Raw genomic sequence first — 20,913 nt, 5'->3', positions numbered from 1 at the left:
TCAAAGACTCTTCAAAGGTCTGTCAGTGAAGCTAAAGAAGCTTCTTCAGACCTTGAAGGGCAGAGCTTTCCCTAAAGTTTTCTGGATTCCTTTCAGAGCGGTGGCCAAAGACACCGGGGTGGACAGAACAGTCTGGATGGATGCTGAGACGGCCTGAAGCTCCTGCTGACCTCTGGACAGGACAGTCAAAAGTGTTAGGAAGAGGAAATGTTTTAACTGTAGACATGTAGCATTTGGTGTAATGCAGGATGGAGTAAAGCATTTACTCGATCGAGGAGTCGTTGTCCCCCAGCAGCAGCTGGGGCAGGCGGAGGATCAGGTGTTTCTGCACCCACTGCCAGTGCAGAGACAGCACAGAGATGCCCTGAGAGTCGGCTGGCAACGTGCTGCAGACGTCCCAGAACCGATCGAGCCACTGCAGCAGCTGCAGGATCTGAACACACAAGACAGGAAGAGAAAGCTTAGAACGAGGATGTGAGGTGTGAGCTTCAATGAACCTGTTTTACCTCTGAATAGATGCATTTCCTTCTTTCTTAACTCATTCCAGTTCCCCTGTTCTAGCTGTACTTACCAACCTGTTCTATGTGTTTTTAAACGATAGATGTAGTCTTAATGCTTTAATATAGAAGGAGAAAAAGTAGAGGTGGAAGTATAACACTTGAATTGCAGCAATTGAAGAAGCAATATGCATGTATTATTAGTATTGCTATTATTTTGGTGTTTGTAGCAGCATTAGTGGCGATAGTAACAGTGGAAGTAGTACTGTTAGTAGCACAGTAGCACAATAACTTAAGCTGTAACAGCAGAAATAGCACCTGGGGTATCAGTTATTGTAGCAGTAAAAATGACAGCAGGGGTCATGCAGTATTTGGTATCAGCAGTAGGAGCAGCAGTAGGTGCAGCATCACTCGCTGACAACCAAGAAAAGATAGTAATGAAGAGAGATCTGACCTCGAACATGATGTGGTCGGAGATGTAGGGCTGTCCGCTCTGCACAGCCTGCAGGGTGAACGAGTCCCACAGGTCGAAGAAGGTCCGCAGGTGCATCAGCACTGGGTGGGGCAGGTGACCGATATCCACAGAGCCTGTGAGGGGGGAGAAAAACACATGCTGCATTACCTCAGTCTGTATGACACATGCTGCCTGCTGTGCAGCTCAGAAGACAGACGTAATAACCCAAAGTGTGCGGTGCGTACCTTTGCTGAAGGCTGTGGCTATTCTCAGGGCACAGTTCTGAGCAGACAGGTTGATGGCGCAGGTGCAGATGACAGACCGCTCCTCTCTGTCCATCATCAGGACGATCCTAACAAGATAACACTTTCACATTACCAACAGGTGAAACAACGTAACATCATTTCTACCACTGTGATGATCTTGTTTGTCCTAAAGTAGTTCCTGTGCTATGTTCTTTCACTACAGTTCTGCTCAACATGATAAAGTGTGATGTGCAATCCTACTGTACCTGTTGGCGACTGCGTTCAGCGCCTCCAGAAACTCGGTGTATCTCTCCTCGTCCTCAAAGTTGCACTTGTTAGCTAAGATATCCAGGTACTGCTTGTTCCAGCGCATGTCCACCAGAATCCTGTATTCATCTGACAACATCACAGACAGGTTAATACCTGCTACACAGGGCAGCAGGAGGTACACAAGTCACACGTCAACTATTTTGCACAGTTCTAAGTTGTATTCAACATCATTATCTTCCATCATTGCTGAGTCATGAACCTGCACTGTGTGTTTCAAAGTATGTAGGAAAAACGTGTCACACGACTCGTGTGTTTGTTGAAATATTTCAGGTAATTAGTGGAGGAATTTTTACTCTACATAATTGCGGAAATGGCAGATTAGCACAGGATTATGGCAACTATTATTACACAACAATTATTACACATTACAAGAGGGTCTAAGGTCTTACAAGTCGTGTGAAAAGAGCTTTACGATACTTTTAGATTTTTAAAAAACAGACTTATCCCTAAATGATTGACTTCAGGATCTTAAGTTTTTCTTATGACGTTAGAACTCTATTTCTATCTGAAATGTTACACGTTTGATATCACACGTTTTGCTGAAAGGGCTTGAAATGTTGTGGTCAGGGTTTTCAGATGTAGTACTGTACTGGTCTGAATATAAGACGACCCTGATTATAAGACGAACCCCCCCCCCCCTTTTTAAAGACTAATTTGTTCATGAAACTTTTTGAAGACCAAATTTGTTTTTAATTAAGAAAACTATTTTATTTCTCCTTTAAAATAAAAAAATGATTTCAATATTTTTAAGAGTAAATGCTAAGAGTCACATTTAAATTAAAAAATTGCCTTCCAATTTTCAATAAATCATTAACCATGGAAGTGAAGTGAAGTCTATTTGTAGAGCATTCCGGAAACAGCTGATGACAGCTCTGTAAACAGGCAGACCTTTTCTCTGTTTGTCAGTAACGCACTCACAAACGTTCCTGTCAGTCTCCGGGAAGCGGCTGCTTTGAGGACCACAGTACCATTTTCTCTGTTAGCATCTGCTAGCTAAGACTGTTAGCATTTAGGTCCATCTTTATGGCCTCACCATCATCGGACATTACCCTCCGTGACACCGTATTTCTCGGCTGCTTCACACTTGTTTAATGACTCTGTTGCATGGATAACCATTATTTAAAATCAGCATCATAACTCCGCCTCAGTTGTTGGTTAACTTGGCCGACTGTTGAGCCACTTTGTCCTGGACGATCCTGTGTCTCTCCATCTTTCGTCCCCCTGGCTCTGTAGCTGTGAGTGACGGCTGGCCTCAGTCATGAGGGTACACTCGCTTTACAGATAAGTGGCACCGTCTACTGTAGTGAACGTATATTTCACGTCGGTCTAGACACTGAATATAAGACAATCCCACTTTTTCAGATGTATTTCAATGGAAAAAGACGCCTCATATTCTGACCAATACAGTATTTCTAACAGAAGAGCAAGACAACCAAAGAGTTTACCGATGCTGTGAGGCTGCAGCAGCTCCGCCAGTGATTTTCCCTTTGCAGCGAGTTTGCCACCAAAAACAGCCTTCAGAGCTCGGTTTCCTGCCTCCACCTGGACCAGAGCCGGATCTGGAGGAGCCAAGAGTCACACTGTTTCAGGATCAAAAGCACTGGACAAAGAAAACATTTGTATTTCTGAAAAGTTGGGGGAAACATGTGATGCTAAAGTCTAGAAATATCTGCATTTTGATAGAAACATACTCCTGGCTCTGCACACCAGGTTTTGAAAAGGGTTAAAGTCCCTTAACTGCTAGGTCTAAAATGTTCAAGTGTGTTTGCAGGTGCAGAGTAACAGACCAGGGATGTGTTTGTAGCTCTTCCCCAGGTGAGACAACCAGCTGCTGCGGAGGATCCAGTCTCCATGAGAGGCTCTCTCTGTGAGCAGCCTCACTGCGGTGGGGATTAGCCTCAGAGCATCTCCATCTGCCAGATCCACCACTCCTCCAGAGAACACCAGGCCTTCATGGACATTACTGCTCTGCAGCGCCCTCTGCAGGTCACTCAGGCTCAGCGGACGACTCCTGTGGGTGGAATCATTTCGTTAAATTATAAAGTTTCTTTCTTTCACTTTTTGTACTTTATTTTAACTTCTTTTCCCGTTCAGTGTTTTTTTGTTTTCAGTCTGCAGGCACAAGTTTGTCTCTCTTAATATCTTTTCTGTACTTGATGTTATTCCAGTTCAATCAGTTGTAATGTGTTGCATTTTTCTTCTACAGTCTTGGTCCTCACCGTTTGCCCTGCAGGCTGAGGGTGTTCAGGCAGAATGAGAGGACCTGTCCGTCTCTGAGGACGGCCGAGAAGCAGGAGTCCTCAGTGGAGAGGAGGGCAGAGGGGAAGCCATCAGGCCAAACTCCAGCACACAGCAGCCCGCTGCCCCAGTCCTCTGTGTCCAGGATGGCCATGTGCTGCTCGATCACCTGCTGGGCTTGCTGAGGGGAAAACAAGGCACTCATGTTTATTCATCCAAGGATTGTCTTTCAAAATATCATGACAGCTGATGTGTCCTTCCTGGGTTCTTAACATCCCCGATGGCACACATAGCTCTGTTAATAAGCAGATTTTGCTGTTATTTAATTGCAATGAAGTGGTCGAAAGGATTCTTAAGTAACCACATCGTTAGGCAGATTTGTAAAAGGTCTGATCTCATGCTTTGTCAGCGCTGTCTGCTAGAAGAAAGGACAGAAATACAGCTGTGTGTCATCAGCATAGAGGAGGAATATCATGTCAAATCTCGGTGAAATCGGACTCTATTGTATATATGCATACAGAGCCACAGGTAGGCAGGTGGGAAAGAGGCCAAGCCGTTGACACGGACAGTGAGACGTGCATTGATCAGGGGGTGCTGATACCTTCTGGCTGGCAGTTGTGCGTTGGCAGAGCGAGTAGGCCTCTCCACAGGCGTGCTGCAAGGCGCTGGGCAGATCTACACCTCGCTGCAGCTGACAGGAGAGCAGGGTGGCAGCGTGGAGGAGGGAGGCCACTGACGAGGCGGGGGAATCTGAAGGATGGGAGATATTTAATGAATCTGCAGACTGTCGGAGCGACAGCGGATCTGTTTGTTATTCAATCCTTACCCCAGATGGCAGATTTGATCCCTTTGTGTATCTCAATCAGCAGATCACACACGCAGTCCCCGGTTACCCCGACAGTGTGAAGCAGGGTCTTCAGGTCCAGTGAGTCCCAGCAGACCCCCTCATGCTCCCCTGGGATGTAGACCTCCACCCCTCTGTTCCTCATAGCTCTGGAGAGCTCCCCATGCACAGGGTCCATGGTCAGGAACAGCCTGCACAGACACACACATCAGCTCAGCACTAACTTTTTAAAGTCTGTGACACAAAGGGAAGAAGCTCTAATTTTACCTGAAGTTAGGATGAGGGGTGATCTGGGGGGTTTTCCCGTCTATGACGCCACGTTCGTTGATGGTGAGTGATCCACCAGGCTCCAGCAGAGCATTCAGGCGATCCAGGACAGACGCACTGAGAACAAAAGACAGGATCAGTTCAATGTGCTCAATGTTTTGACATCTGGAAGCTTTAGTCGTTAAAATGTGTTTTTATCTACAGCAGAATTTGATTTCTTAACTTTCAGACGTGCACTCACTGATTCTGTAAATATGTTGCTTAGATTTCTTTGGAAGTAAAAAATGATTTTATCAATGTAGATCAACAACCAAACAGAAGGAACTCTGCACTGTTTCTGACCTGCAGAAGTTGACGTTGTCCATGAGCAGCCAGTCCCCGGCCTGCAGAGCCTGGACCAGCATCCCGTCCAGCCACTCAAAGCCTCCGTTAGTCCAGCCGTCCTCCAGCTGAGCCAGACGCTCCTTCAACAGCGTGAAGTCCATCTGCAGTTTGGACATGTCTGCAGGAGGGACACAAACATTCATCAAGACAAACACATTAAAAAAACACTTTGAAAGAATCTGACTTTACGTCAGGTCATTACCGGTGAACACTTTGAGCTTGGTGTTGAGTTTCTGCAGCAGCAGGATGATGACCTCCAGCTTGTTCAGAGCCTCTGAGTTCACGGCTCCTCCGGTCCTCTGCAGTCCCTCCTCCTTCAGCCAGTGACAGAACAGACCCCATGTCTGCAGCAGGAACTCTGTGTCCTGAACACCAACATCCAGCGACATCAAGCCGCGCCTTATCACCATGGCAACTATGTAGTCCACGCTCTCCAGCACTTGCTGCCATGGCCGCATGATGTCCAACTGGAATGAGGAAAAGAGCACTGAGTGACGTGGTCTGGTGTTTTCAGACAATGAAAGAAGCTGAGCAGAGGTCCTGGTTACCTGTTCGAAGCCCCCCAGCAGTTCGGTGGTGTCCATGGCGCTGTTCATGGCCATCACCCTGAGCCGGTGTCCCGTCAGCAGAGCCAGCAGCCTCACCAGGCTCGTCTTCCCACTGGCCGTGGGGCCGACCAGTATGGTCATCCAGCCCATCTCCACACACTTCATCAGGGACTCCAAGGGCCGCAGCGCTTGGTGCGTGATGGACAGCGGGGGGTCGAGTGCCACGGGGGCGCCACCGCTGCGCTGCAGGACGGAGAAACCCACCTACAGGAGCAATCCAAGAAGAAGAAATTATAAACTTTTTCCACACAATTTTTGCAAGTAAAAAACAGCACTGAGTGTTGTGTCCACAAACCTGCAGGTTGAGTGGAGTGATGTGGAACTCTCTGGAGCCGCTGTAAGGCTCGAAGTCCTCCCCAAACACCTTCCTGAACACGGACAGCACCTGCAGGGACAGGAGGAGGTTCACGGTCATTAACACATAATAACAACATCTAGGGGCCAAGTACACTCCCCTGTGGAACACCACAAAATAGAGATTTGCTTGTTGCTTAATGACTTTAAACATGAAACACCCTTAAGACTACAGAGAAAAATCAAGCAACCCATGGACTCCCAGGTAGAGTATGTGAACCAGCGTACCTGAGCCTTGTCAGCCTCCGTTCTCATCCTGTCGGCGTACACCAGGGCCACATGCTGGCCCGGGTTGAAGAACCCTGGGGACTGGTCAGCCTGCATCAGTTGACACCAGCGGAACATGTCGCGCAGGTTGAACTCCCAGGGGCTTCCTCTCTGACCCCAGCGTCGCTCCACACCCACCTCCTGGACCAGCTGTTAGCAGAATTAAACATCTTTTAGTCCTCTATGGAGTGGGAAACAATACCTGATGTTACACCGACATACAGGTAAGTCAGACTCTAATCCAGCAGACAGTCAAAGTGATAAAAATAGAGTTAAAGGAAGAGAAACTTACCCTGTTACTAAACGACACCATTTTAGCGACGATTTCCTTATCGATGGCCGGGAAAATGGAGTCTCCAATGAACTCCATGTCTTTGCTTGTGAGCTGGTCCACAAAAACCTGAACACACAGGGGATTTCAGGAAAGGCACATTAGGGTCAGGTATTGAGTCTGGAGTGCAACAGAATCTATAAAAAGCCCAATCTACAAGAGAAAGGTTTACATGAAAGTGTATACATCTTTGATTCAACACTTCCACTGTTCCTCACCTGAGTGAATCTGTTGAGGAAAGATTTGGGAAGCCCCTTACGTCCCCCGCCTTGAGTGAAGGGGTTCTGGCAGCCGAAGATCTTAGTCTTTTCGTGCTGGACCTGGAAGCTCATTCCCAGTTCAGGAATGTAGATCTCTGCTCGGTGATCAAAGCAGGCGTTCAGACCCTCCAACACCGACTGAGAGGCCAGGTTCAGCTGTCAGCAGGAAGAGCAAGTCGGTTTAGTATTGTAGATTATTGAAACCTCATCAGATGATATTGGTTTTATGAAAGTGTACAGTGGTCTTCACCTCGTCCAGGACAACCCAGTGTCCTGCCTTCAATGCAGCTAACAGGGGGCCATCACGCCAGGCGAACTCTCCTCCCTTCCCTCCCTCCACAGGAAGATCTGTCCCGAACAGATCAGTAACATCCTGCCAGAAAGGGAACACCATCAGTACCAGAGCCTTGTAGTATTTAAAGTTCATTCAGGATCACAGTGGAGAGCGTTCACAGCGAGGCTTACCGTCTGCTCCGACAGGTTGATTCTGACCAGGTGGTTCCCAGAGGCTTTAGCCAGCGCTGCCACCAGGCTGGTCTTCCCCACACCGGGTGAGCCCTCCAGCAGCACCGGCCTCTGCAGCTTCAGCGCTCGCAGCAGTCTCTGGGCGTTCACTGCGGTGGTGCCTGCTGCGATGGCGTAGTCTGATAGGTCACGGCTCTCACTCTGAGGCCCTGGTGGACAAACAGAGTGCAATGGATTGTGAGAATGACTGTTAGGTAGGTTTAAGTGTACAAACAACACTCCATATGACAGCTTCAGATCATAGAGGGGCTGTAATCTGTACCTAAGGAAATGTAGAAGGGGTCAATGCCGAAGAAGTCTTCCCCCCACTGGGGATCCCTCGGCAGGCTGCTGTCATAGACTCTCAGGGCGTCCAGCATCTCCTGATCCAGTTTGGTCATCTTACTGAGCCGCTGCTGCAGGAAGCCCAGACACAGCCGGCGTGCCAGGAGGGCGCTGTCTGCACACGACACTGTGGTTCCTGCAAATAAAAAGGAGGACATCTTGAAAATCTACTATGAGAGACAATTCCTCAGTGGAACAGAAAATAATCCATCAGCTCACCAGAGCCGAGGCCGTCTATGTAGACTAAACACGCAGCATGGATGAAGGCGGTAACGGTGTCCAGTCTGAGGTTCCACTCTTCTTCTTCCTCCTCCAGAGCTCCCATGGTCATGAAGCTGTCCTCGTCCCGCTCGCACACGATGTTCATGAAGTTCACCCAGGACAGGATGTCTCTGACGCTCAGGATGCAGCGCCGGCCGAAGTCCTGCCGGGTCAGCCACTCGATGAAGTCCAGCATCAGCTCGGCAACGTCTCCACCTGAGTCAGAGACCAAAGAGACCACGTCAGGCGAGAGGCAGAGCTGATTTATTTATACAACACAACTGGTAAAGGTTAAGTGTTGATGTGACTGTGTGCACTTAGGTCAGTAGAACAACAGTTTTCTATTTAAACATCTATTAAACACAAAGCAGCATGTTTCATAGTGAGTCTACATGTCTCTGAGTTAGCTTACCATCGAGGGAGAGGCCTGAGCGCAGGTTGTGTTGGATGATCTGAACCAGGTCGCTGCGGCTGTTGCTCTGAGGACACCAGATCTCTGTGAAACGGTTCCTGAGTGCGGGAGAGAGCTGTCCCACAGCAGACAGGCACAAACATCAGACTCTGCCAACATATGGGTCTGTTTTTTACTAATAAGCACACAGTGGAAACATCATTTTTCAATCTACCTCCTTCTTGCCAAAGTCTCCTCCAGGGTTCATGGTGGCAACCAGACGGAAACCTGCAGCCGCACTGATCAGCTCCACGTCGTCATCGTCCCCGCTGCCCTTCTCTGCCAGCACCAGGGACTTCTCCGTCTCTAAAACACTGAAAACAAACCGTCAAGGGCTAGTTGTATAAAGGCCAGTGATGCATATCATATAAATATCAAATATCAAACGACTTTTAAACTTGGTTAAAGTTCTGTGTGTGTGTACCTGTTGAGTCTCTCCAGCACTGAGTCGTCTGCCAGGGAGATCTCGTCCATGAGAAACACTCCTCCCTCCTTCATGGCCAGAACCAGAGGACCATCATGCCACTGAAACAGCCTGCTGTCCTCACCACTGGTCTACACACACAAAATTTTTTTTTTTTCAAGTTTTAGATTTTCTTTATTTGAAAGGCTCCTTTCCCTTTTACATTTCCATCCACCGCGCTGCTCAGTACCTGTTGAGTGTGTCTGACAGGTCTCAGGCCTCCCAGGAAGTCGGACGTCTCCATGTGAAGGTGACAATTTACTGCGAAAAACTTCTGTCCAACCAAAGCAGCAAACAGCTGGCAGATTGTCGTCTTTCCACATCTGGTGAGCGAACAGAAATTAGAGGTTAGCATAACGAATATAACCACACAGTTTGTGTAAGGAGTACAAGGTATAAGCAGTTCCCATGTCCATCTTACTCTAATCTTGTTAAAGACAGATTGATCACAGCCTGGCAGACACATTTAAATCTCACCCCGTGTCTCCCACGAGCAGCACAGACTCGCCGAATCGAAGCGCCCGTCCCACCAGCACAGCCAGCCTCCTCATGCCGTGTGTCCACACCACATGTCGAAACTCCTCTGGAACCCCAGCGATGCTGTCGATGAAGGGACCTGCCAATCAAACCATCATGTGATTTTTCAACTTAATGATTTACTGTTAGTCTATAGTAACGACTTCCTCTTAACCCTTTTATTTTATATTCCAAAAAGTACACAAGAAACTTGAAGAAACATGCAGTTTAAGAGGCAGACCCCCCTCAGACAACTCACGATGCTCCAGTCAGCCATCACAGAGATTAAAAGCTGATTTCAAGTGTGTTCTTGTTTTGGATAGTATGAAACTTTAACTATTTAAAACTATAAGATAAAGATTTTATGCTGATAAAAATGTATTTCTGTGTTTCAAAAAAGTTAATAACAAACTCTCCTGCATGATTCTGCCAGACTCTGAACAGTGTTCAGGTCGATATAATCCAGCTGTTACTGTAATACAGAGCAAAGAGTGAGGTGTTTAACTCACTGAACTGGCTGGTGACCTGCTTCTTAGAGAACAGGTTTTCAGGGTTCACTGTGCGTTTGAAGTGCTTCTCCAGGATGGACAGGATGATGGCCTCTTCCTCCGGCTTCCTCACGCGTCCCGCCAGCAGCATGTACCCTGATGAAGATGACAACAGCTTTATCTCGTGTTTCTGTGGAACACAGGTGAAGGCTTTAGCATCTGACAAGCCTCACCGTCATCAGCTAAATGCTGCAGCCAGTCCTGAGAGGCCTCCGTCTGCTGCTCCAGCCTGTAGCGGTCTGCCCAGCGGAACAGATCTCTGAGCGTGATGAAGCCGTGTTTCCCCGCAAACACAGAAGATCCCCTGCGCAAGGACTGAAGGAGGAAAGCACATTTCACGCATGCAGTAAGGATCATCCCAAACAGGTGGGTAAAACGAAGAAAGGAGCAGTGTAACAATCTGATAAAAGTGCACAGTTACCTGCAGGTCTTGCATGACCTTGACCAGCTTGGCGCAGTAGGATGGAGGCAGGCTGCACCTCTGGTGGAGGATGGTCTCCAGCTCTGCACTGGGCAGCTCATCAAAGTGCAGCTCCACGAAGCGGTTCCTGAAAGCCCTGGAGAGAACCTGGAGACAAGCAAGTAAAGATTAGTCTGAATGTTTCTGGTATTTGTTTTTACTGGAACATACAGTCTTAAACATCATCCCCAAAAGTTCATCAAGCTTTTAATCTTTGGGAGACGACACTGCAGCAATGCCATCATACAAATCCCTCTCAGACTGAATCAATGGGATACCTTTCTGCCACCGTAGAGACCAGGGGGATTCTGGGTAGCGAAGAGCATGAATCTGGGGTGAGCCTTGATGACTTCCTGTGTCTCAGCCACAAAGAGCTCCCTGTTGTCGTCCAGCAGTCTGTTGAGAGCCTCCAGGACGTCAGTGGGCGCGAGATTCAGCTCATCCAGGATGATCCAGTAGCCTTTCCTCATGGCGTCAATCAGAACGCCTGGAGACACACAAACAGGAGACGTGTTAGCCTGGGGGGGTCAGAGTTGACTGGGGAAGTGCTACTACAGATTAGCATGACGCTCATACCCTCTTGGAAGACCAGCTTGCCCCGGTCGTCGGATGAGTAGCAGCCTATGTACTCCTGGATGTCGGTGTGCTCGTGGTTGTTGATCCTCACACACTGGTTCCCCGTGGCTGCAGCCAGCCAGCGGATCAGACTCGTCTTCCCCACTGACGTCTCTCCCTGGATCAGCACCGGATGAGTCCTGTGACGCCAGAACAGAGAGCAGATTATTCCCTTGTCATCCGCATGATGTTGAGTAGCGATCCTAGAGTGCTAAAGTTGGTGGCTTTGAAGAGAGCTTTGATGCAGGGATTTCATTGCAGCCACTGCAGCTCCTTTGGCAGCAGCCAAGTTGAAGCAATCTATTGGAGCAATTCGAAAACATTTTGTACATATTGTGATATATTTCCCAGTTTGGAGCGAAATAAATTAACTGGTTTGCACAAAGCCAAGACCGGAACCCTATCAACGACCTTGGTATGAACTGGAGCATTGACTGAGAGCCAGACCTGATCAGTCAACATCAGAGTCAGACCTCACTAATGCTCTGCCTGACAGATTGATTCCCAGCAGGTCGCTCTCTGGAGGGGATTCAGTCCGCCTACACTTTGTCCGGATGCACTCTGATGCAACTTTCCTAAAGTGCCACGATGAGCTCTGCCAAAATGCTCGTCTGTATGAACCCATTGATTTGAATCAACGGGCAGGGGGTGAGGCTGTGTTCCTACCCTGCAGACACCACTCTGGCGAGGTCGCGGAGGTTGAGTTTGACTGACGCAGTGAGGATATAGCTGGGGTCAAGAGCCGGCTCCATCTCTCCCTGGGACACCCAGTAACCCTCCACCTCCACACAGGGCCGGCCTGAGGGCGCCGGGATGGGCTGCAGGAGAGGAAACGGAGGGTGATTTTATGTACTCACAAATATCCTCGAGTCGATAGAATACAATTAAAGCAAAGTTATGAATCCTAAAGTAAGTTTTTCACATATGTTATCACATAATTAACTTGTTCTTACTTGTTTGAGACACTTTGTGTTCCCCATCAGGATGTGCTGACACACCAGCTTCTGGACCAGAGGGTGAGAACTTCTGTCCAGCTGAGTCAGGAAGCTCAGGCAGAAACCCTGCAAACATACATCAGAGAGACTTTTAACTCGGAACATGCAGGTGACAATGATAGAAACTGTGTTGAGAGATAACAAGGTAAACAACTTGAAGTGCAAAACACTGAAATTATCTAAAATTCCAAGAAGCCCCTGTGAAGACATCGTTTCTTTTTAACCTCCTACCTCATAGAGTGAGCGCTGCACACTGATGCAGGGGTTTGCAGCCACGTACTTCAGAGCCCTGCACAGTGTACGCAGGCTGTAGTGGGGTCTGTGGCCCGTCCCGTCCACCAGGTGGGAGTTGGCCTCCTTTCGTACCCCCAGGTAAAAACTGAACACAAATGTTAGAAGGACATTCAGGAGGTTTATATAACTTCTTAGGACCCCAACAAGCTGCACAAATAATGCGGATGTTTAGTACAACTGTCTCCAAACTGAAATTATACCAAAGTTTCACTAAGAATGGCAAATTAATGCAATATTTTAAATCAAATTATAGAAAATCTCTCAGACTATAAAGAACAACAACCTATGCATATAGTCTGAGTACATAATGTTGTCTTTTTAATGTAATGGATATTTATCTCGGTCCCTGTGATCTCTATAAAGAGATATGTTGTTAGATCAGACAGTTTTGATGAATCACGTTTAAATTGGCTTCGCCTTAAAGCAGGAAAACCTAGCTATCATCTGACGTCAATATACAGTATCTTTCTATTCATCTCTTAAGGGCCTGTGTCCACTAATGCAGGTTTTTGCACTGGCAACGACTACTTTCTGTACTAAACCAAAGCAGTTCTGCTGCTAACGCCAGGACACGATTCCTTTACATTGTTTTTATGTTTTCTTTCTTTTAAATTTCCTTGAATAACAGCAAATATGAAGCATACAGAGCGATGATAAAAACTTCACGCTCACTACGGAGAGAAGCGGAAGTGCCACCAGACAACTTTCGTAACCTAGCAACAGTAAGCGCCAGGAGAATTGTCTTGACGTTGAGAGCAAAAAACTGCATTATAAGACACGACCCTAAAGCAGATGTCTGCATATGAAAGCAGATAAATGCCCTGAATTGTCGTCAGACGATTGTCCATGAGTTACAACATTGCAGTTTCTTTGACTTTCTAACAACATCATGACACGGCTTTCTCTGCAATCTGAGCAAAGGAATAACATTTGCCTTTGTCAGTAAACAAAATAATCCTGTAGAAACTGTTATTAAATGTATCACCAAATACAATAATGCAATCATCAAGTGTATCAGTATTTCCTTACATCCCTTCTCTCAGCACTGTGCATGGCACGGTGGTAACTTGACTTCACCTGCACCAACATGATGTAAAGACTCACTTTATGATGCCACTGATGACATTCCTGTGTGAATTCAAACACTTCAGGTAGTCTGAGACCAGAATCCGCAGGTCGCCCTCATTCTCCAGCTCCTCCACGTACAGCTCAGTGAACCTGGGACACACGCACATTTACACACGGAGCAGGTTCACATATACAACCTGTGTAATGTTTTTCTGTAATGTATCTAGTTCTGCATATTATTGTTATTTTTAAGAATGAAAATAACAGCTTAGTGTAGCATGAAGCTAATAACTGTAATACTCTCACCTGTTCCTGAGGCCCAGAGGCAGGTTTCTCTTGCCCACATCAGTAGCTGGGTTCATGCAGGCAAAGAGTCGGAAATCTGGGTGTCGCACCAGCGGCTCTGTGATGACAAAATATTAGCCACATTAAGATTGCAATAAAGGTCTTTCTGCAAACGAAAAGTAGAGAACTCAACTGGATCAATATGTTTGGAACAAATGTTGACAACTGAAATGGGTTTGTGTTTGAAAACCAGAGCAGGTACTCGATTCAGATTTGATTAAACCCCACTGCATGGATGTGAGCAGCCCTCACCTGTGTCTCCGCGGTCCAGCAGCACCAGCGATCCGGCGCTGCCCTCCAACAGTCCACTCAAACACTCCAGAGTCTCTGCTGCAGCGAGGTTGATCTCATCCAGCAGGATCCACTGGCCCTTCTTCACCGCCTGAGCTAAAGTCCCCTACAGAGGAGCACACAGAGGTCAGAGCTGATCCACCGATAAAGCATAAGTCATACATGAATATGAACCGTGGACGTCCCCTACCTCCACGAAGGCGAAGACCATGGCCGTCTCACAGGCTCGGATCTGCTGCTGGGTCTGACTCAGCCTGGCTGCCAACGCCTCCCACTTCTCCTGCAGCACGTCAGCTGCACAAACACAATAAATATAAGTCTATGCTACAGCAGCCAACATACTGTTATCGCTGTTTAATCTCTCTGGTACACTACCATCTGATTTGTCCTGCAGCTCCATCGTGAGAGCTGACTTGCAGACGTGGTCCATGAGCTTCAGCAGATTCTGCCAGCGCTTCTCCCTGAAGCAGGTCTGCACATGACCCAGGAAGGTCAGGTTCTGCTTCCTCGAGTACGTCTGCGAGAAGAGGTCCTCGAACGCCTCACGCAGAGGGAGCAAGATCTGCTTGTGGTCGACTGGCTTGTACCTGCATTAGACGGAAGATAACAGAGCTTTTTAACTAGAGTTTCTGTCCAAAACAAAACTGTTGTGTTATTTGGGAAATGCTAGAATTGGGATGCACATAACTACTAATCTACGGGACTTTTCGGACAAAGCAGATGTGACCTGGGGTTAGGTCATGGTAGTTTGGCCAAATCGCACTTCCCTCCCTTTGCCTTACACCTCCATTATGCATGCTGCAATGTGGAGTAGGATAGGGTGTCCCGTTTCCCTCAGGGTCAAAGGTAAACTAGCTCATTCACGAGCTAATGGATCAGCCACAGACACAGACTGTTTAGCTTTGAAAACTTTTCTGCAGAGCCATCCTCTCATCCAAATGTGGTCACTTCAGGCTCCAGTAAACCAACATGACGGCGGCCACATTTCAGCTTCATTTTCCCAGTCAAGAAACCAATGTGTGACGTCACGGTGGTCCATTATTTATACAGCCTATGGTTTTACTGCAGATGTGATTGCACACACTCTTTGCTCTGTTTGTGTACTTTTTGTAGTGTGAGGTGCTGATCCTTCTAGTTAGGATTAGGAACAGCGTTGCATGCTCCTCCTGCATCACTGGCTGCTGGCACAAGTTTAAACACACTCCTTCTCAACCACAGACCATGACTAAAATGATTTTGTCAGTGGGTTGGCTGTGAAATAAGCAACTGTTTCATATTTAACGGTTTCTGCACTTTTCTAAGACTAATCCAGCAAAATGACTAGAGCTGGTATTTGATATTATCCAGACATTAAATTTCATATAAGGTACAGTTTCTGCGTCACTCACCCTCCGAGCAGGTCTGCTGTGTCACTCTGCTGGTTCATGTTCACAACTCGCAACCTGTGTCCTGGATTTAACACACAACAGGGAATAATGAAATCAGGAGGAGCCACAATCTAAGGTCAGCAGTGTACGCACGTTTCAAGAGCAGAGCCGGAAACACACTGGGTTCCTGAGCTCACCTGTGACTCTGGCCAGGTGTTGCACGGTGGACGTCTTTCCGGTTCCCGTCTCTCCCACCAGAAGAACCGGCTCCCCTTTGGCCACACACACCGCCAGCTGTTCCAGCAGCACCGCAGAGGGACGAGTGGCAGCGAACGTCTGGTTGTCCCTGTTCATGGCACATGAAGCATATTTAATCGTTACACATTCCATTGTTTGCTTTAAACCAGTAAATATGTGTTACTTCAACATGCTGGAACGTTAAAAAGTTTATTTCCAGTGTGAACACGTTTAACACTTTTTCCTTGTTTCCATCAAATTACTTTTAAGCTGTTATCACCACGCAGTATCCTCTGACTCAGTTTCTGCATGCTGCTATAATGTCACCTTTTTGTCAACCCATTCTCATATTGAGCTTTGGGAAAGAATCGTTGGATGAGGATGTATGTGCTGGTGGTCGAGCCATTAGACGACAAATGGACTGCGCTAATATATTTCTTTTATAGTCTTTTGACAACTCAGCGTGCCATGCACCCTTTCACGCACACACACATTCACACGCTGGTGATGGAGGCTTCGTGCAAGCTGCCGACCTGCTCATCAGGATCTCATTTAAAACTCATTCACACATATTCACCATTAGATGACTTTGTTTACCATGATGTGGTCTGAAATCAATTCTTTATTCAATCAACCAGCAGGGGTCTATTTGTTTGTTATCAGTAGGTGAGTATTGGCACAGCAACTAGCTGATATATGGTGTAAACAGAGGTCAAAGAGGGGCGGGATGTCCCACTTACACACTCAGCTGCACAGCTTCAGTCTGCTTTCGACACAGGACCACTCTGCCCACCGAGGCCTGCAGCTCGCTCAGCGCGATGCCCGGCTGGTACATCTGACAGAAGTGCTGCGCCTGAGGAGAGAAACACGAGCCAGGGATGGAAATCACAACATGTTTTTTTACATAAAATCTAGAATAGCAAGAAAGTAGAGGAAGAAATTGTTCTCCATATTTATTACAGCAGTTTTCAAACTACAAAAGGCTTTAATTATTTTAAACAAGTGTTGGTGAAATATTTTAAAACATGGGTCTATTTTTAACATATTGATCCATATCTGAATGACTATAAGGTTCAAAAGTTTTGAAATTGCTCGAGTAGATTGTTTCAGCAGCAACATATCAGGCCGGAATGTAACTTTTTGTTGGCAAATGTCAAAATCAAAGTCCATCTACTAAAAGTTCTTGTTGTTTCCACTGACAGGCTCAGATTGTTCTTCTAAGTGTCTGACAGCATTACAGAAAGGATCCCTGCAGAGATAGACCTAATGTCAAAATAAAAACATTTAAAGTTTTTAATCATTCAATGCTGTCGGGTTGATTTGCATTAATAAAAAAAGGCAGGTTATAAACCTTCTCTTTGGAGATGTTGAGTTTGCTTCCAATGATCTCGGCCATTCGAAGTCGACTTTCAGGACGAGACAACATGGCTGTGAAGCAGTCCAGAGCCTGACAAAGACAAACAACAATTAATAAAACACATGATCAACAAACAAAACTTCTACACCAGAGTTTTTAGATTGTGGAGCGGGAATCCAGCTGAATGTGACTGATTAATACAACCGACACCTGTGGGAGAAAGATAAATACATATATTCACCTGCTTGCTTTAAGATTAATCAGACCCACTTACCTCTTGGAAGACGTGTTGAGCTGTGGCTGGTGAGCTGCTGTCAAAGTTAACACTGATCCGCTCACACCACTTCAGTAGGTCCCTGTGGAATCATAACCAAGACACAAAAAGAAAAGACTGTGAGATTCAACTGAACGTGCCTGCCAGGGGATTGAGAAGAAAGACTGATTGGAGACAATTCAAAGAAAGTTCTGCATGTAGAGACAAACAGGTGACAGTCCAATCAGATGAAGAGCTGGATGTAAGGAACATTTAATGATCCAATAAGAGAACCTTTGTGCCATAAGTATCGTAGAGCAGACTTTTGTTGTGTACAATAATTATATGTGAAAGTTGACAGAAATACGGATGAATGTCAGCCTAAAGTTAAAGTATGTTTTCTATAGCATGAACCAGATCACTACACACGAGCATCGCAGGCCGAGCTATAAAGTTAATGACTTCGATCCATGAAAAGCAGCATGGAAACTACCACACATTGACTTTATAGCTGAATCAATAACACACCTTTTATGGATCACGGAATTGATCTGAAAGGTTAAAAAAGCAGCAGTACAGGCGAGTCTCTGTGTGAGCAGGTGGTTATAAACCAGTAACCTGAGGGGAGTGTCCCAGTATGACCAGTACGTTCTGTAATCCCAGTCCATCATCCAGAGGACAGTCTGATCAATACTCAATCGAACACAGCAGCTGCTAGTGGAAAGCTCATTAAAGTCATGAAGGCGTCCGCTGCAGATGGGCTGGTAGCTTTGAAGGCAGGGATCTGACAGATGGGGAGGTGAAGCTTTCTAGGTTTGGCTGCAATGTAATCCGTGGGGTGAAAACAGGCTCTATCAAAGTCCGTCTAATAAAGTGCTTGTTTTTTCCACTGACAGGCCCAGATTGTTATTATTATTATTGTTATTCTAAGTGTCTGACAACATTACAGAAAGGATCCCTGCAGAGTTAGACCTTTTTGTGAAAGAGTAGGATGATTTATTTTAACCAGAAACAGACGTTACATTGCTCTCTTCAAAGACACCAGACTCCACTGACAAAAACAGTATTTCTTCTCACCAGAACACAGGCGTCGCTGGTCTACTGCGGCCTTGATCGGTTAGTTTGTTTCTGTTATTGTGTGACCAGTGTTTGGGTTAGGGTTAATCACAGGGCTGACACATAGAGACAGACGACCTTTCACACTCACACCTACGGGCAGTTTTAGAGTCACCAATGAACTTAACGAGCATGTCTTCGGACTGTGGGAGGAAGCCAGAGTACCCGGAGGGAACCCATGCATGCACGGGATGAACATGCAAACTCCACACAGAAAGGCCCACTACGTCTGAACTGGGATTCAAACCAGGAACTTTCTAGCTGTGAGGCGACAGCGCTAACCACTGCACCAACGTGCAGCCCTATAATAAATAATTGTTTAACAGAAATATCTGTGTAAAACACCATTCCCCAAAAAACAAACCTCAGACCAGCATCTCTTATATTCTGCTATTGAAAATGACCGTTTTTGTCAATGGAGTCTGGTGGGTTTGAAAAGAGCGATGTAAGAGACGTTTCTCCTTACTTACTCCTTTACATGAAATGTTGTTCGACATATTTTGGCTGCCGATTCTACCGCAGCAGTTCCAGAACTTTCTGTACCTATTAAGAGTCCATAATATGTAAATAACAAGGACCTAAAACATCTGAATAGCTGCACAGAGAACACATACAGGGAGGAATAGAGTAGTGATGTGGGCCTCACCTCAGAGACAGCGCTCTCCCCTCCAGCGGTGTGCTCTTGTCCTCAGACTTGTGCTGCTGGCCGTCCTCAGGGGTTTGGAGGCTGCTGGTGTCCAGGTCAGAGTGTCTCTCCCCGGTCAGCTGACAGTAGATGTCCAGAAGGCGGTCTGACACCATCGTCAGCAGAGGATACCTGCTGATGAGCACCTGTGCACACAGAGTTGGGAGATAAAATATGTTTACAAAGTTGAGTCGAGCAATGAAAAGAATCTTCCTGTTTAATAACTGCGTTTTATACAGCATATTAAATTGATCTAACATCTTCCCTTTTCAGAAAGCTAAGTTATATCTGTGGTGTAAAACAGAGATGGTATCTTTTTCGGCAAAGTACGCATATGATCAATATCCTGTTTGAATTTTTGGGCTTTAAAACCAAACACTCACCTTCTTCAGCTCTTCTCGGGTCATGTTTCCCATCTGCAGTTTGGTCCAGTATTTGTCCAGCAGCGCTGCGTGAGAGTTCTGTGGTTTGTGCCAGCTGCCTCCGCTGTGGTACATCCTGCAACAACCAAGCACATTAGAGTGTGTCTGACTTACTTACCTTTACATAACAATAATCGGACAATCATGGCCACATTTGTTAGGCATGTGGAGTCGTCCAAATAGGCGATATAGGTGTATGACTCGATGGACCCCATGCATCCTTTTATTCCCATCCTAAACCTCTCTAAACTACACAAACTTGATGAAGTGCACACTGGTGGGATCTGAAGATTAACTTAATGGATGCAACAAAAACAATATCTGTTAATACATCAGAGCAGTGGATTTAATCGCTCTGAACGTAAACTAAAGCCAGCCAAGCAGCTGTTGCAGAGACATTTACAATGCATAATGATGTTTGTACCTTCGTGTTGCAAAGAACTGAAATCCAGGAGCCACATCGATGCAGTCCTCTCGTCCTGGAATCATCAGCTTTTTATTCTCCATCAGAGGCAGCAGCACAGATATCTGAAAAAAACAACATCTCTTGTTGTTCACAACAAATATGTCTAACATTCAGAGGGTCAAGTGCTAAAAGTCATCGGTTTGTTAAGATTCTCTGAAGAATATGTATTGTTGCAGGATGAGGTTGAGTTTGGACTCACCACGTCCAGAGGAGCGTGGTCGATGTCTTCCAGGAGGATCCACTGTCCTGTAGTCACAGCTTGTGTCAGCGTTCCCGGCTGCCACACAAACTTCCCTGGTATGTCAGTACAGCGGTACATCCCCAGCAGCATCTGTGACACAAAACACAGGCACGAAATTTCAGCTTCTGCTTGATGTTAAAGGGAAACTCCATGGATTTAGTTCTGAACTCCTTTAAAGTTGGAGTATTCACATGGGACAATCAAAGCAAAGTCTAAGAAAGCTTGACTTAAAGCTCCTAGGATGGACCAAGCTTAAAAACAACTGATACCATAATTCTCATAACTCAAATATTCTTTTGCTGGAGAAAACACGTAGATTTTTAAAGTATTTAACCAGAAAAAGGCAAGAGCATGTCCCAGAAAGAGAATAAAGTGCACATGCTGACAACTGGTGTAGGACAGGACCATTAAAGAGCTTCCAGGAGAGGAGCACAGTGCATCTGTGGCTGCATTCATGCTGCAGCTCAAAGTGTCCCAATTACAATTTCTATGTGACACACAACAGATTCTTTCAAATCAGTGCATGATGTCACA

General features: G+C 46.3%; 1 protein-coding gene across 1 annotated transcript in view; it reads right to left on the bottom strand.

Annotated features, from left to right (window-relative positions):
• Nucleotides 1–20,913, bottom strand: part of mdn1 (midasin AAA ATPase 1) — a 53,111-nt gene that overhangs the window by 27,477 nt on the left and 4,721 nt on the right. The window contains exons 7-55 of the mRNA XM_069686280.1: nt 20,338–20,469; nt 20,097–20,200; nt 19,634–19,748; nt 19,212–19,396; nt 17,471–17,552; nt 17,191–17,286; nt 16,580–16,692; nt 15,800–15,948; nt 15,624–15,684; nt 14,611–14,822; nt 14,426–14,529; nt 14,197–14,341; nt 13,906–14,002; nt 13,636–13,749; nt 12,469–12,616; nt 12,196–12,303; nt 11,909–12,060; nt 11,204–11,382; nt 10,906–11,114; nt 10,589–10,735; nt 10,341–10,482; nt 10,129–10,263; nt 9,581–9,719; nt 9,294–9,426; nt 9,065–9,195; nt 8,816–8,954; nt 8,602–8,716; nt 8,148–8,405; nt 7,867–8,064; nt 7,545–7,753; nt 7,330–7,452; nt 7,038–7,235; nt 6,781–6,888; nt 6,450–6,638; nt 6,163–6,252; nt 5,808–6,071; nt 5,462–5,726; nt 5,218–5,377; nt 4,876–4,992; nt 4,591–4,799; nt 4,366–4,514; nt 3,746–3,945; nt 3,314–3,537; nt 2,972–3,085; nt 1,463–1,592; nt 1,197–1,303; nt 952–1,085; nt 267–433; nt 52–172 (exon numbers count right to left, since the gene is read on the bottom strand). Coding sequence (XP_069542381.1) covers nt 52–172; nt 267–433; nt 952–1,085; nt 1,197–1,303; nt 1,463–1,592; nt 2,972–3,085; nt 3,314–3,537; nt 3,746–3,945; nt 4,366–4,514; nt 4,591–4,799; nt 4,876–4,992; nt 5,218–5,377; nt 5,462–5,726; nt 5,808–6,071; nt 6,163–6,252; nt 6,450–6,638; nt 6,781–6,888; nt 7,038–7,235; nt 7,330–7,452; nt 7,545–7,753; nt 7,867–8,064; nt 8,148–8,405; nt 8,602–8,716; nt 8,816–8,954; nt 9,065–9,195; nt 9,294–9,426; nt 9,581–9,719; nt 10,129–10,263; nt 10,341–10,482; nt 10,589–10,735; nt 10,906–11,114; nt 11,204–11,382; nt 11,909–12,060; nt 12,196–12,303; nt 12,469–12,616; nt 13,636–13,749; nt 13,906–14,002; nt 14,197–14,341; nt 14,426–14,529; nt 14,611–14,822; nt 15,624–15,684; nt 15,800–15,948; nt 16,580–16,692; nt 17,191–17,286; nt 17,471–17,552; nt 19,212–19,396; nt 19,634–19,748; nt 20,097–20,200; nt 20,338–20,469 — 7,320 coding nt within the window. The remainder of the gene's footprint in view (nt 1–51; nt 173–266; nt 434–951; nt 1,086–1,196; nt 1,304–1,462; nt 1,593–2,971; nt 3,086–3,313; nt 3,538–3,745; nt 3,946–4,365; nt 4,515–4,590; nt 4,800–4,875; nt 4,993–5,217; nt 5,378–5,461; nt 5,727–5,807; nt 6,072–6,162; nt 6,253–6,449; nt 6,639–6,780; nt 6,889–7,037; nt 7,236–7,329; nt 7,453–7,544; nt 7,754–7,866; nt 8,065–8,147; nt 8,406–8,601; nt 8,717–8,815; nt 8,955–9,064; nt 9,196–9,293; nt 9,427–9,580; nt 9,720–10,128; nt 10,264–10,340; nt 10,483–10,588; nt 10,736–10,905; nt 11,115–11,203; nt 11,383–11,908; nt 12,061–12,195; nt 12,304–12,468; nt 12,617–13,635; nt 13,750–13,905; nt 14,003–14,196; nt 14,342–14,425; nt 14,530–14,610; nt 14,823–15,623; nt 15,685–15,799; nt 15,949–16,579; nt 16,693–17,190; nt 17,287–17,470; nt 17,553–19,211; nt 19,397–19,633; nt 19,749–20,096; nt 20,201–20,337; nt 20,470–20,913) is intronic.

The sequence above is a fragment of the Semicossyphus pulcher genome, unplaced genomic scaffold (genome assembly GCF_022749685.1).
Source record: "Semicossyphus pulcher isolate SPU_LCO1_2020_fin unplaced genomic scaffold, fSemPul1.0.p SCAF_11, whole genome shotgun sequence".
Classification (NCBI taxonomy): Eukaryota; Metazoa; Chordata; class Actinopteri; order Labriformes; family Labridae; genus Semicossyphus; species Semicossyphus pulcher.
This window is presented reverse-complemented; position numbering and strand designations above follow the sequence as displayed.